General features: G+C 40.9%; 1 protein-coding gene across 1 annotated transcript; it reads right to left on the bottom strand.

The window, feature by feature from the left end:
* Positions 1–946: 946 nt before the first annotated feature.
* T265_14837 (hypothetical protein) lies at positions 947–13,958 on the bottom strand (the record flags this gene model as incomplete). Its single annotated transcript, XM_009175493.1, has 5 exons — positions 947–1,085; positions 3,590–3,753; positions 5,281–5,437; positions 7,377–7,564; positions 13,842–13,958. Coding segments are annotated over 5 exons (765 nt in total), but the record flags the coding sequence as incomplete, so codon positions are not given.
* Positions 13,959–14,068: the final 110 nt, after the last annotated feature.

Raw genomic sequence — 14,068 nt, 5'->3', positions numbered from 1 at the left:
TTTCTGCAAGGATTATTTTAATTGTAACTACAATGAAACATGAAATCCCCTACAAAACGCTATTTCTTGACGGCTAATGCCGCTTTTTCTCTACAATATTATCCGGAAAGCACGTGCAAACAAGTAGAATTAGCCGACGGTTTGGAGCAATATTAACCGACACTCACTTTGAGGTTACGGATCTGTACAGCAACCTTAGAGCTGACCGCATACCGATTGGAATACATGTCATAGCTGGCAGCCTTGTAGAAGATTTTCGCAAGCGAGCCCGTGGATTTCTACATAAAGCTTTTCAAAGACGTAAATAAGACAAATGTAAGACGGCGGATGTTTGGTTTGGTGGTACCATCCCTATTTCTTCCATTCTTTAAAACCCGGTTCCTCATCGAATAAGTTGCTCGAATTTTACAAAACAGCTGTGTGTAAAGGATCTAGATATATCAGCTACTCTTGCACAATCTAGTAGACAGGTCCCTTCTGAGAAATCATCACTACAAGTTCGCACCAAAAGGCTTAAATTATGAACTATTAGATCGCCACTTTGAAGTATCACGCGTTTTATCCATGGACACGGATCGCAGAGAGTAAAGGTCATGTCTTTAATCGTTTGTATGAATGAAGTACGCTTTATGATGTCTCTCCCTCGGTAGACGCGGGACAAGTTTGCAATTTCTAATCATACGGAATTGAGTAAACATATACCACGTACGATGTGTCAAAAGTCTGACTGTTCTTAATCAAACAGAGGTGGCAATATAAAAACACAGGTGATGTTGTGGAGGTCTTGAAAATCGCAGCAAGATAGTGTTGATAAATATATGCACTACCTTTGGTTACAAAGTCAGTATTATTTAGAACAGTTATTGTACCTGTTATATATAATACCCGGTACGAATGAATCGCTGGTACTGCATCCAGCTGGACCACTATTTTATTAAAAACTCACCGTTTTCTGGACCATATCCATTCGGCAAACTCTCAGTTGCTCCAAGAGGCCATAAATATCCACGTAGGCAGCACCACTTTCTAGGTGACTTTTCAGGATATCTGCGGCAATAAATGTCCCCGTACGACCGGTCCCGTTGCTAGACAGATAATATGAAATAAAACTATTACATGCCTGGAAGAGATTACAGAGTCTGTTGATTGATTATAAATTAAGAAAACTGATCACTATCAATCCCAAGAAGGCACCACAATGTCTGGAAACACCATCAACAGCGAAGTATAATGCTGATTTTTAGTGGAGTCACGTTTTCCTGTACTTTGATGAGGCGATTCTTGGGGGAGTCTACTCTTGGCTGGTCCTGCGAAGCGTAAATTCTTCCCAGAAAGGAATAATTTTGCTCGTTTCGAACAGTTGGTCTTTTCATAGAGCGAAATTCTGCTGAATTGTATGCACCAAGTGCATAACACCCATATTGTTCTGTTGCATCAACTGAACCCATGGGCGTCCATGTTTTCTGTGTTGTTTTTTGCACCATGACAGATGGTGATTTAAGTTATCAAAGTCCAATTCTGATGATCCTCTTGTGAGAGTAAATTGAGCCCTGGCATTCCTAAGCTATCTAGTCGGAACAAATCCTAGCTAGTGTTAAACGAACCTTGCTTCTAGGAAGCTAGTGTTTGAAAAAAAGACCTGGTTAGTGTTTGGTCTAGATGAAACATTTGTCTTTACAAGGGCACCAGTTCACAGGAACCAAATTGATTTAAACGCTTGGAAGTTCTGTCGCCGTAGGAGGGTTGGTATTTGTTTATGCTAACCAGTTCAATGACGAATTGTAGAAAGTGTTATGGGTTTACGGTCAGAGAATGGGAATCCGCGGCCCCAGCTCCGGTGTAAACTGTTCCAAATTAAGCTAGTTGCTCTAATAATTTCGTTCCAATACATGAAGCAAGTGGGTTCATTACAATACATACAATACGGTCCGAAAGTTGCTTATTATTGGCACGAAAGCATCCCCGTTACTTCAACACACATTTCCAATTCCAGAAAAAGGGCAGCCAACCATGGGAGTTGTGGCCAACAAAAGCTATATGACTACATTTTTTATAAAAATGTGGAAATTTAGTCGCTGATCGTTTAGTTCTGATCGCTCACGTTATAGCGGTGGGATAAGTCGATTTTTTTCGTGATAGAATCAAATGTTTACTAAACGCTCATTCCTGTACTTGCAAAATGTTGGTCGTAGGAGGAAAGCCTACGAAGCGTTTTGCGGCATATTTAATCTTGGCATATCTAACCTCATTCAATTGCTACTTGGCCAATAGTAAAGCGACCTTGATGGAGATGTTCTCTTTCAGATAACATAAAAAATGATGTATATCAAAACCTTTATCAGCAGCTTTATTTTGTCCACTCATCTAGGTGACAAGCACAGCACCCGACTTATCTGTATTACACACCATTGCCAAAACTACTTTTAATCAGTGATGTAGCTGTTAGAGCCCAACAGGTGGCCTCATTAATGTGTCTCTTGCTGAATTATATGTCACGTTACATGCAGAGAATTTATGCCTTAACAGGGGAGACACTATTTGAGTCGTGGACAGGTGTGAAGCTGCCTCGGTTAGGTCGGTTGAAAAACGCGATCATCACTCGGGTTTCGGGTTTCAAGAACTACAAGCGACGGAAAGTATAGAAAGTCCAAGCTAGCAAGGTTTTTCACCGGCTTTTCAATTTATAGCCAGATTTATATCTTCAAGTAGTGGTCTGTGAGGCCAGCGGTCAATACTATCTCCTGTCTAAGTGAGAATTACTCACACCGTTTACTCGTGTTCAAACGGTTGTGATTATCCGCCAGCCGAAATGTTGCGGGTTCGAAATTCCTCTAGTTCCGTTAGACACACACTGCTGGTGAATCTTGGCAAGGTCGAAACGGCTTCACACAAGTTTCACGGCTTTTCAGCATAGACCGTTCTCACTGATTGGATAAAATCTCCATTGAACATGGATTGGTTCACGTCAGATGGCTGATCCACAATGGTGGTGTTCCTCAAGTAAGGAATTCGATATATCTGCTTCATGGCACGATGAAAGTTCTTAGCGTGATCCAACTAGAGTGGTTGGTCTTCGTAAACAATCTTTCGGCGCATATCCTGTCTTTAATGTTAAGAACCAGGAGACTGGATTCATCTAACTGAATAGGCAAAATCATGAAGTCGTAAGTATTAGGGTTATTAGGTTTATCAGTACGATGACGATACCTTGGGTTATTCGACAGGTCTTTTGACAGTGAATGACACAACAAAATTTGTTGTCCATACATTGACATCTAATTATACCGGGTCTCATAATATTTTGAGATGCTCTTTAAGAATATTCTTTCGCGTTCGTGTTGCTTTGCTATGGTTTTTCTATAAATGGCGTTTCAAAAATGACCAAACAGATTAATGACAGATAATTATCTGAGCTTTCAAGAAATATTGTTCTTGGGACCCAAAAATATTGATACTTCAATTATCCGGGTCGTGAAGTCCTACTCAGTTTTTAATCTTCGCATAAATGAATCATTTTGAGGTGACCGCTACAAAATGCACGTCAGATATGAATTTGATTTCCTCTAATTGAAAGGTGCTTCAACCTTACATGCAATGTACAATCGTCGGAGAATTTTTATCCGTCATTTTATATTTGGCCATCCGATAAGCTGCTAAAAAGCAACGAAAATCTTGAGCGACTGGAGCACCATTTTCGTGCCAGTTGTTCACCTGGAAATGTACCACGTTGACCGGATTCTCCACGTCAGAGGACTACGGGAAAAATCGATTTTAATAAATGTACTCATTTACGTAGTGGTTAGAACGGGTATTTTCTGGAAGAATATATAACGATCAATCCCAAACCCATCTTGATAATCCGAAAAAACTTGTTTACGACCTACTTTCCCAGTGGATTTAGTTTTTCTCTCCAAGTGTAGATGAAAACTGCAGTGACACCGTTTATATTCGTGCAAAAAGTAAGGTATTTGGCCTTGATTACTCTGCCTGTCGGCTACTTTCATCACTTCTCAGTTTCTTACGAGTGATGCAAAGGACAAATGATCGTCTTCGACATCAGTATCCTGATTTGGAAGCAAAATCCATGTAGACTTGATTATGGAGAATCCAGACAAAATCCCATGTAATTTTGTCATCAGTTGTTGAAGAAAATCCATCCGTTTGCACCTGAAGGACTGCTTTGCTACCTGTAGCAAACTGTTTGCATCAAAATTATTACATGCAATAGCTTTGCTCGGACCGTTCTTAGACTTATCTAGTGAAATTGGTTCACTCTCCTATGGGGTGCATTCACCATCTCGATAGGCGAACTAAGAAAGACAGGTGGTTCAGAGCAAAGCACCCTTAAACTTCACTGCACGTCTGTTTGTAAAAACTCACACTCTCGAGCACTTTTTTGCACTCATTCCTTAAAAAATCAGTCACAGAATGTTTACTCATTCTTCAAACAAAAGGGTCTCAAACTCTTTGTACGCCCTCGAAGCCGCTTAGCAATATACAGCATTGATGTCTGACTGAGCTGCCCGACATCACAGCGATGTACCCAAGCAAATCATTGCTGTTCCTGTAGACGCCGACATTTGAAAAATGCGTTTCCGCTTTTCTATTTCCCTGGGTTGCCTGGCCGAGTAATCTTTGACTCTTTTGGGACAATCACTGTTCATGATCTGACTTCCAAAACAAATACTTCAAAGGACTATACGCCAAATGTTTTTAATTGAACTACTGGTTTATCTCAGATAAACAACAAATCAGAAATTACATACTGACTAGCTCTGGAAAAGAAACGAAACTGCCCCCAAAACCGACACTTGTAAATCTTGGACCAAACGTTGCACCATATAACGTATTGCAACTACGTAATCAAACTTTCCTCAGTAAACGTTGTGAAAGTTAATCTGAACAAAGAGAATGCTCTTCTGCGAGAGACACAGACAATCAAGAAAGCATAAAACACCTAAATTCTATCGAGATTCTTTAACTGGTCGTTTTCTCCACACCAACCGGACTAGCCATCACCGGAGTGAATGTCCTTTGAATCAGAAGCCCCCGAGCCCGCAGTTGATTTGGATTGTTGCGATGGAAACGAATCTGTGAATTGCTATTAGCTTGGATTCAGGGACAATACGCCTTGTCAGTCTTTGATTTCCAGCCATTCATGTCCGGTTTGAAGAGAATATGTAAAAGATTGAAATAGGTTTGAGTCTCTGATTAGGTTTGTACTATAAAGCGTTTCCTAGTGTCATCGAATTCGAAGTCCGTACATGATAGATCACTCACTGACATAACCCTAATATTTCGGCGGACATAACCTGAATATTTGTCTTCGGATTCCAAGCGCACTGCCAGTTGATGCTTTCCCCACTTGTAAAACAGACAGTGACCGACGCTTCTGGGCCAGTACTGGAGAAAATCGTACAGTCGCTCACCAGATGCTCTGAGTAGGGGATTAGGAAAGAATGGACCAAACATATTTCCATAAGATACACTTGCTTATCAGTGTGGTGACATTCAGAATTTGGACGTTATTGTGCGAGTTACCACTAGTTCACATTATTGCTTTATAATGTTCTTCAACCTGTGGTGCCATGGAGCTTTGCTTGACGAAATTTAAATTTCCAACAATCAAGTGCCTTTTTTTATCACAAGTTTCGTGACCCATACATAGGCGATTGCAACTAGAGGAAGAAGTGTCTTCTTCCTAAGAAAACACGTCACCAGTTTGTTTTTGTCCTCGGCTTGCTCATGTAGACGGAAGCTTGTTGGTCTTCTCAGGGCAACACGTTTGCTAATTCTCAGATTAATCGAAAGACTGAGAACACTGCGCTAGTGTGTAATGACAAATGCATGAGTTCATTAATCGTTTCAACAGATATTGGACAGACAATTTACTCAACAAAGCCACAATGTGGCCGCCCATCTCAACAAAATAGTCTGAAGTTAAACGCAAATGGGAAAATATTCTCAGGGACGTTGGTGCGGAAATTTAAACTATTTGCCGTTGGTCGACTTAGTACGAAGTAACTATTTTGGTTGCATATTATAAACACTGAACAATGGTGATCAAAATATGGGGCATTCAGCTCTGACGCCATTTCGATGCATAGATATTATGCCACCCGAAGGAACCACGAAATGTGAGGTCGAGCATTGCGGTGCCGAACTCAGGCTTGAATTAAAACCCATCCTGTCATTAGCTTTGCGCCATATCCAGAGCTCCAAAAATGCATTACTCCTTTGTCCCTTCCATCTACATTTAAAAAAGGAAATGGGGGCTGTATACCGTATTTCACTAGATCGTTATTAGTCAAGATACCCGTTGAAAATTTCGGCTGCCTTTCTGTTATATCTGCTGATTCGTCAATCTGTGGTATCTGCTGCTGACCCGCTCCAGTGACTGATGTTGGAGAGAAAAGACTCACAGAAGGGAACACAGCAGCTTTATTTCCGAACAAGTGAGTGAATACGTGCGAGTGCGAAAGCAAAAGTTACAACGGCCACACGCTATTTAAAGGGGACTTTCCGACATTGATCCAGGCTGTCTGATAGGCGTTAATGAACACCCATCAACATCGATCATGCCTCTATGAAATGCCTGAACGCAGATCACATTCGGTCGTGCTTCTGTGGCGCGCAAGAACACTCACCAGCTTTTGCTGAATTGATTAAACTATTGACTGACCTGGATGCTTGCCGGATTTCCTGTTGAGTTTTTGATGGAGCAGTAGGTTCCGGGCGTTCTGAAGTTGCTTTAAGGTATCTGACCTTTCTGATACTTTCCAAATGCGTATTCGTTCCTAAGCATTTCGTGATACGTGGCACCTGTCTATACTGAAAAGCATTGGTCTGGGTCTGGAACATTTTTAGAAATCCGATGTCAAAGTGTATTGTCAACTATTCAGAGAAGTAAAACGGAACTGCAACGAGGAGCTTGCCCTGAAATCTGTATGATGCATCTCTGTGGAGCTAACGGCTTTTGCGATGTGTAGGCCCTTGTCATTACAGTCCAAACAGCCGGGATTCCAGCAAATAAGTGCGGTCAAATTTGTTTACACTGATTCTTAGGTGTAAAGTAGTAAATCTTAGTGTCTGTTTCTGCCAATAAGCTACAACTTTTGTTAAGTGAGTTAAGGCTCATTGGAAGTGATTTTGTAGGTATCTGAGGCGTCATTTCTCTCAGGAAGTCATTAGAGAAAAGGCTGGTACAATTTGAATTTGTTTGTATGTCCGTAATCTTAATTGGTTGACAAAATTTAGAGCTAGCATTTAATTAAATATGTTTTACCAGAAACTAGTACATTCTGAAAAACTCACTTTGATAATTGGCATATAGTATAAAGCAATACGAATACACTCGAAAGAGTTCATTTACTTACGGCGCTAGCATTACGATAGTGTTTGCACGAAGTTGAATCACCATCTCCCAAAAGTCACCGACTGTCGAAACCAGTGGAGCTTGTGTCGCAATGTAATCAATACGACTTTCGTCAAGTGCAGGTGGCCAATAGGGATCGTTACATGGCTGGATGGCGTGGATGATGCTGGCGTTGATGTATTTACCAATCTGTTCAGAAAAACGGAAAGAATACACGAAATTGTGTTGTGACACAAAGTTCCGTAATTAGGGGCGCCTTGTTGGAGTTTCCTTCGGAGATCGATGTCTCAAACGCATGGCGTTGGCCATTAGTTCAACTGTTAGCAAGTCGGCTGATCAAGAATTGTCTTCCTATTAGTTTTGGCAATAGTTTCTTGTGAATTATTCCGGTACGGACCCAGATGATGAAAATTTGAACAAGAAAGTTTGACTGAGTTGGTAGTCGTGCATGCTGATTGCGAACCCGGAGATGAGGAGTTAACTTCATAGCCTTCGTTTTATCAGAGTGCACAAAATACTTCGAGTTACCAACTCGATGTCCATATAGCCTTTTGGTAAAAGGAATACAGCAAACTGTTGTTGAAGCAAGTTAGGTTTCTTAAACCATGAGTATTTGCTTTAGAGAAATCTCGTTTTGGCCTCTTTCCGCAAAGTGTTTTAGTCCAGTTTCTGTCAAATTTCTGGAAATCAGGGCATAAGCCAGGAGGGTGATACAATGCACCAAACTCATCTGTCATTGCCGGGGGCCTTTGTATACCGCCCGGTTTTAGTTGCCTTCATTTGTCAGATGTGATTCAAGATTTCAAATTCCATTTGCTGTGGCACTACATCCACGTGCGAGATCCTCTAATACAGCTAGAATCAATAATTAAGCTCAGAAAGCTGACGCACCAGGCCGCTTCATTCAGTTGCTTAAACACACCATAAAAGGGAGAGATTCAGATGGGTTCCAGGTGTACTCCCTTGAAACCAAATTAGCATGGAAATGAGTGTATTTTCTAAGTAGTTGCTAGCATACAATCGGTTGTTAGTGGCTGTCGGCTGGTTTTCCTTAAACATATGAGCAGTGTTATTTCAGGAGAAGACGCTGAATTTTCTGGACTATCATTATAAATAAAGCCTGCAGCTGCTTTTGCTCGGTACAGTCAGTTGGAAGGCTTTGCAGCAAATTGAGCAATTTGTAAGTGATTGTACAAGGATATCAACGAACATTTAGATGACTGCAGGCAGGTAGCCAAATTTGCATACATGTTCATCATAGGTTCTTTCATATGGTGCAAAATTGTAATACGCGCAGATAGCTAATGAACAGTGATGACATCACCGATGATCCTAGGCTTTACTCCAACGGCATGGCATTTTTAGAGCGATTGGTGCGGATACTGGTAGCAGTTGGGTCACTCTACGTACGTATTCTACAATACCTAAAAAACGCAACGGTCATTTACACGGTAACAGTAAGTGAATACACCTCTAAGGATTAATTTAAATAAATAATACAGCTCGTCAAATGAAGGTTAATTTAACTTATTGTTCTACGAATTCTTCGAATAAATGTTTGGAAGTTTAAGAGGGCTTGTTCAATGTGGGCAGTAGTATCCACCGGTAAAGAGGTACTGTTTCACAGGGATGCTATAAGGCAAATGGCACATTCTACGGTAAGGTGAAAATCTTTGTAAGAGTTTCTTTACCTCTCTTGGACTTCTCACATTATAAGGTGTGTTGTTCTTTTGCGCAAATTTATGTGTGATACGCGTACACTAACAGACGATCTTAGTGACTTGGCAGAAACCCTGAAATTTCTTATGAACGCGGCAAAATTATGAGAGAATCCGGACTTATGAGATAACCACATAATACTTGCATGCTTCATCAGTAGTATCCACCGGTAAAGAGGTACTGTTTCACAGGGATGCTATAAGGCAAATGGCACATTCTACGGTAAGGTGAAAATCTTTGTAAGAGTTTCTTTACCTCTCTTGGACTTCTCACATTATAAGGTGTGTTGTTCTTTTGCGCAAATTTATGTGTGATACGCGTACACTAACAGACGATCTTAGTCACTTGGCAAAAAACCCTAAAATTTCTTATGAACGCGGCAAAATTATGAGAGAATCCTGGTGTATAGCTGTATGATATTCCGCCACAGTGTTGTTATTGAATTCACGCAGTGATTTATTTTCTTTCCTCCAATAAGGCAAGTTAATGTGTGTTCGGAATTCGGAGACGAATTTTATGCTTACCCCAACATGTTCATATCCGCTTCTTAACAGAACTAAGTTCTGATCATCTAAATAAGAAGGTGGAGAACGATAATGGGCAAAATTGCTTGATTAGGAGTTTATAACTCATGAAAGAGAGTAAAACGAGTAGAGCGTAAAAAGAGTAACAAAGAGTAAAAAGAGAGGAATCCTAACCAAAGGTATCTTTGCTGTAACACAAACTTAAGGAAAATCTGAAAATGGTCTAAGGGTCTTATCAGGGGGACTCAGGAACCTATATGTATTGTCAGCATGAGCGCAGTCTGGCGCCGTACAGCACAATTAAAAGTGCACAGAATCTTAACCGAATAAAATGCACCAGTGACCAAAAACGGTCGACCGAATTTGTGCACTGAAAGATACGCAATACAAAAGAGGCAACTTTACAGGCAAAACATGGTCCAATGATGTGTTTTGCACATAGTTAAAAACCTTCGGTTTTTGACGTCATTTATTTGCTCCAAGCTTAGGAAAACTCAGTTTTTGTGGAGAATGGTTCCACCGTGGAAGGTTTTGGAATACATTTTCTTAAAGCAAACTAAATACTGTTGTAGAATTATCGGACGTCATCATGGGACACTTGTGACTTTATGAGAACAAGTCTACGAGACGTTTTCACTCTAATTTTCTCCCTTGTTGCAGAAATATGAGCCAAAACAATGTTTACTATTGCGTATATGCGCACATTCCAGATGTGCTTTTACTTGGTATCTCCAGTGACGCAGGACGACTATGATTTCCACCCTACCACAATCTGGTAACTGCATGTACGAATATATGCATAATATTTCCATGGAATTATTGTTAGAGTGCCTGCATGATATTATATGTGTCGATTCTCTCTATCCGGCCTCTTCCGAATAAGTTTTAATGTTCTGAAATTGAAAAAAATCGTAAGCGGAATCGAAACGAAACGGAACAGATTCAGAACTCAGACTGTGATGAATATTTCTGTCCAGGAACGTTTTCTTACTGAATGCGGGGTTCAGAGAGATGGTGGTTCATCGAGTACTCTCAATACAAAGCTGTGTCGAATCGATCCTGCACTTGAGTGATACGCAACAATAATTTCATCGTGATGGCTATGCGGTGCATCTCCGCTGATGCCATACTTCCAACAGTCATATGCTATTCTTTTCACCCTGATTTGAACAGTCCTCATCCATTCTTGGTAGAACGATTCCATCGAGTTTACAATAAACTCAAGAAGCAAAGGACTTCCTTCACTGTTGTCGATTGTCCGCAGGAAGTCTTTTCAGCCGTTCGGACATCCAATATGCGAGGTCACAAGCGCATCCTAGGGACACCTCGTTCGTCAAGCCCAAACAGTACAAATGCGCTAGACGCCACGAAGGACATCATGGTAACCACTCTGGTCATTTTGATCGATTGTCTGCCTGTGAATATCTCCCTTTCAGGTAGCGCAGTGGAATTTGGAAAGCTGCTGGACATTTGTCAGTTGGATCGAGGTAACTGCAAGATATGTTGAACTCACGTTCACATTTCTTTAGATTGGACAGCCTTTCTCCTATCCCGGCGAAATTGCCAAGTTTGATATAACTATGCACAATCACATACAACGAATGTTGTACAGTATTGGAAAAACAGGAGACAATTTGCAGACAGATAGCTGAAGGTAGTTTTCAGTCGGTAAACAGCTGATCTAATCTGAACGTGATTAGTCACCGTCCTGCAATATGCAGGAATCAGTTTTCAAGATTTTTATGCATATGACCTTTTCCGTGACAACCTATGGAGTAGCATTTGTTTCTCATTCCCCTTTTCTAGCTTTTTCGATCCCACTTTGCACGTATCAATCTACATGTGTTTCAACTGGAATTTCTTACACTCGATAGGTTTCAGATTAGAAGTGGATAATCCTTTAGATATTGCTCTGGCTGAAGTGTTCGCAAGGTGTGTGATAGTTTTGTGCTACTGACAATGATAATAAATGAGTTCTCTGGGATAACATAAAAAGCGCATTGCAATACCGGCCACCTTCACTGGTCGCAAGATTTGTAGCGTATATATTCACGTGGTTCACAAGAACCAGTAATCATAGCTTCAACAATAAATCCGACGCCTAGTGAATAAATAAAACATGAGGGAGCTTTTGCCGACTAATATATGACTGGGGTTGATGAGGATTCCGAGTTTTATGTAAACTTGAAAAACCTTCCTGTCAAACCAGTGACCAGCCCAATTTAAGTTGCCGTATGTTCCTTTACTCGAATTGTTCGTAGTCCACGCTTTCCTACATCATTGGTGAACGAAACTGTGGCATCCAGGAACACTGTGCGCCAATTAATTGGTCAATTTTAAAAGCTGATGATGACGAACACATCCACCTTTGGATTCCCTGCTGCTGAGTACGATTGGTCATCTTTGGTTGTGGCATCCGATACCTAATGAAGACTGACATCTTAGCAGTGTTGCTGGGAATCTTATTGTACGGAGATTTTGAGAACATATAGGGGTTATCTACCAAACGTGATAAACAGTCAGAGCAAAAGCACCTGTCGGTAGTATATATGATTGATACGACAGTTCATTTAAATTAGGAAACGATGGGAAAAACAACGATAAGAAGCGAATGTTTGATGTGCTCGCCGACTGGTGCAAAGCGATGTCAATATAAACCTGCTGAAAAAGACTATGGTTTTCAAATACTGTAGGCTAAATCAGCTGAACAGGTGCTCACACAAACGCCCCGAAACTATAGGTTGGCAAAAAAAGAGAGGCAATCAATTAGAACACTTACACGGAACTGCATCCGCCTGGCGATTCAGCGGGAGATTTTCTGGAAGACGAGCGATGTTGTTCGTGAGTCCCCGGGTTTGCTCCATGTTACTCCGTTGTTGCCGCATATGCTGGAAGCGACACATCAAAATGATGAGAGGATATTTGAGCAATCATATCTGTTACTAGCTAAGGGCGGTATCTGTGGAAAATATTTATAATGGCCACAGACTAGAATTGCCAACCCTTCAAAATTTTATGGGCACGGTGATTCCACGAAGAGAGAAGCAATCATGGGCATTCACTAAGACAGTTTTATTTTGTGGGGAATCTACTTGTCCCGCTCTTAGAGGAGGCTAAACCATAGTATTGCAAATGAAAATAAATTTTTGATAGTGTGAGGAGATTTGGGTTTTTGCGGAGATTTCATCCTGTATGTGAAGTTAATCCATGCTGAAAAGCCGAGTTGTACTGTACAGCTGTTTCATCCTCCTTGGGAACCATCAGTAGCAGAAGTTGTTGCCCGAGGAGCCAGTCAATAGGTGAAACCGTGTGATGTGGATCCCGTGGCTGAGGGATGAGTGACGCTGTATCCTGTCTGAGCGCGAGTTAATCACACATCTGATCAGCCGCTCGTGACCGAACGGCTAAGTATCCAAACTACTAATCAAGTTCGAGACAGTCCAGAGTTTCTCAGTAAGGATGAAACAGCTGTAAAGTACTTGTCGGCTTTTCAGTATAGATTGCCTTCATCCATAGGACGAAATATTCACAAGAACATAAATTTTATTTATAAATTATTGCGCTCAAAGTGAATTCTTCTCTTGGAAAGTCTGTTCCATTGAAGTGTTTCTCGTCATCGTTTACTGAGAATATCACGAAGGGATCCCTCATACGCTGGTAGTTTGTTTGACCAAAAAACATTTCCTGAGGTTAAATTTTTGCTTTTGGTAACAAATGTTAAGTTCTTAAAGCCCGTTTGCACCTTATTGTCTTCTACATAGCGTCAAAATAAATGTTGTAAAGTTCAGTTGCACACATCATTGCAGCTTACTGAAGCATGCAACAGATTCATGAAGTACAATCAAGCGTATATTGCGCTTCATAACCCCTTTTATTCGGTTTGACACTTGAAATTCGCAAAAGGTGCCCGTGAAATCAGCTCTGTGCCGAAAATAGTAGTTTACCCTAACACGCCAGGGTTTTTCGCTCAGTTATGAAAAGCCATTGGTGTAGGACTGCTGTCGTTCTATGCCAGCCTGTTTTGACTTTCATCTATGTCAGCCGTAATACTTATGAGGTGTTTTCACTTTAAAGCCTCTTTGGAAACCATGCTGCTGCTGAGTTTAAGAAGAGTGCGTCATGTCACGTGAAACGATAGGAAGTACGAGCCTTAAAGTGACCACAAAACAACAGTGATATGCTCAAGGTGGGTGTATATGAGAAAGAAAAAAAAACGAACTTACTGTAAGCTGTTCTGCAAGCATGGGACTTTTTGGATGTAAACATTCCTCCAAGTAGGATGCCACTTGACTCACTTCGACCGGTCCTCGCACAGAACTCTTCCTGCGGTGAATAACCATGTTTCGTGCAAAGCAGAACGGTTGCAAAAATGAGAATACATCTTCCAGGTTTTAAAACACGAAATATCTCACATTTTTATTGTCAATCACATAGGACAAATTCAAAGTCC

Source organism: Opisthorchis viverrini (genome assembly GCF_000715545.1).
Source record: "Opisthorchis viverrini unplaced genomic scaffold opera_v5_286, whole genome shotgun sequence".
Lineage (NCBI taxonomy): Eukaryota > Metazoa > Platyhelminthes > Trematoda > Opisthorchiida > Opisthorchiidae > Opisthorchis > Opisthorchis viverrini.
This window is presented reverse-complemented; position numbering and strand designations above follow the sequence as displayed.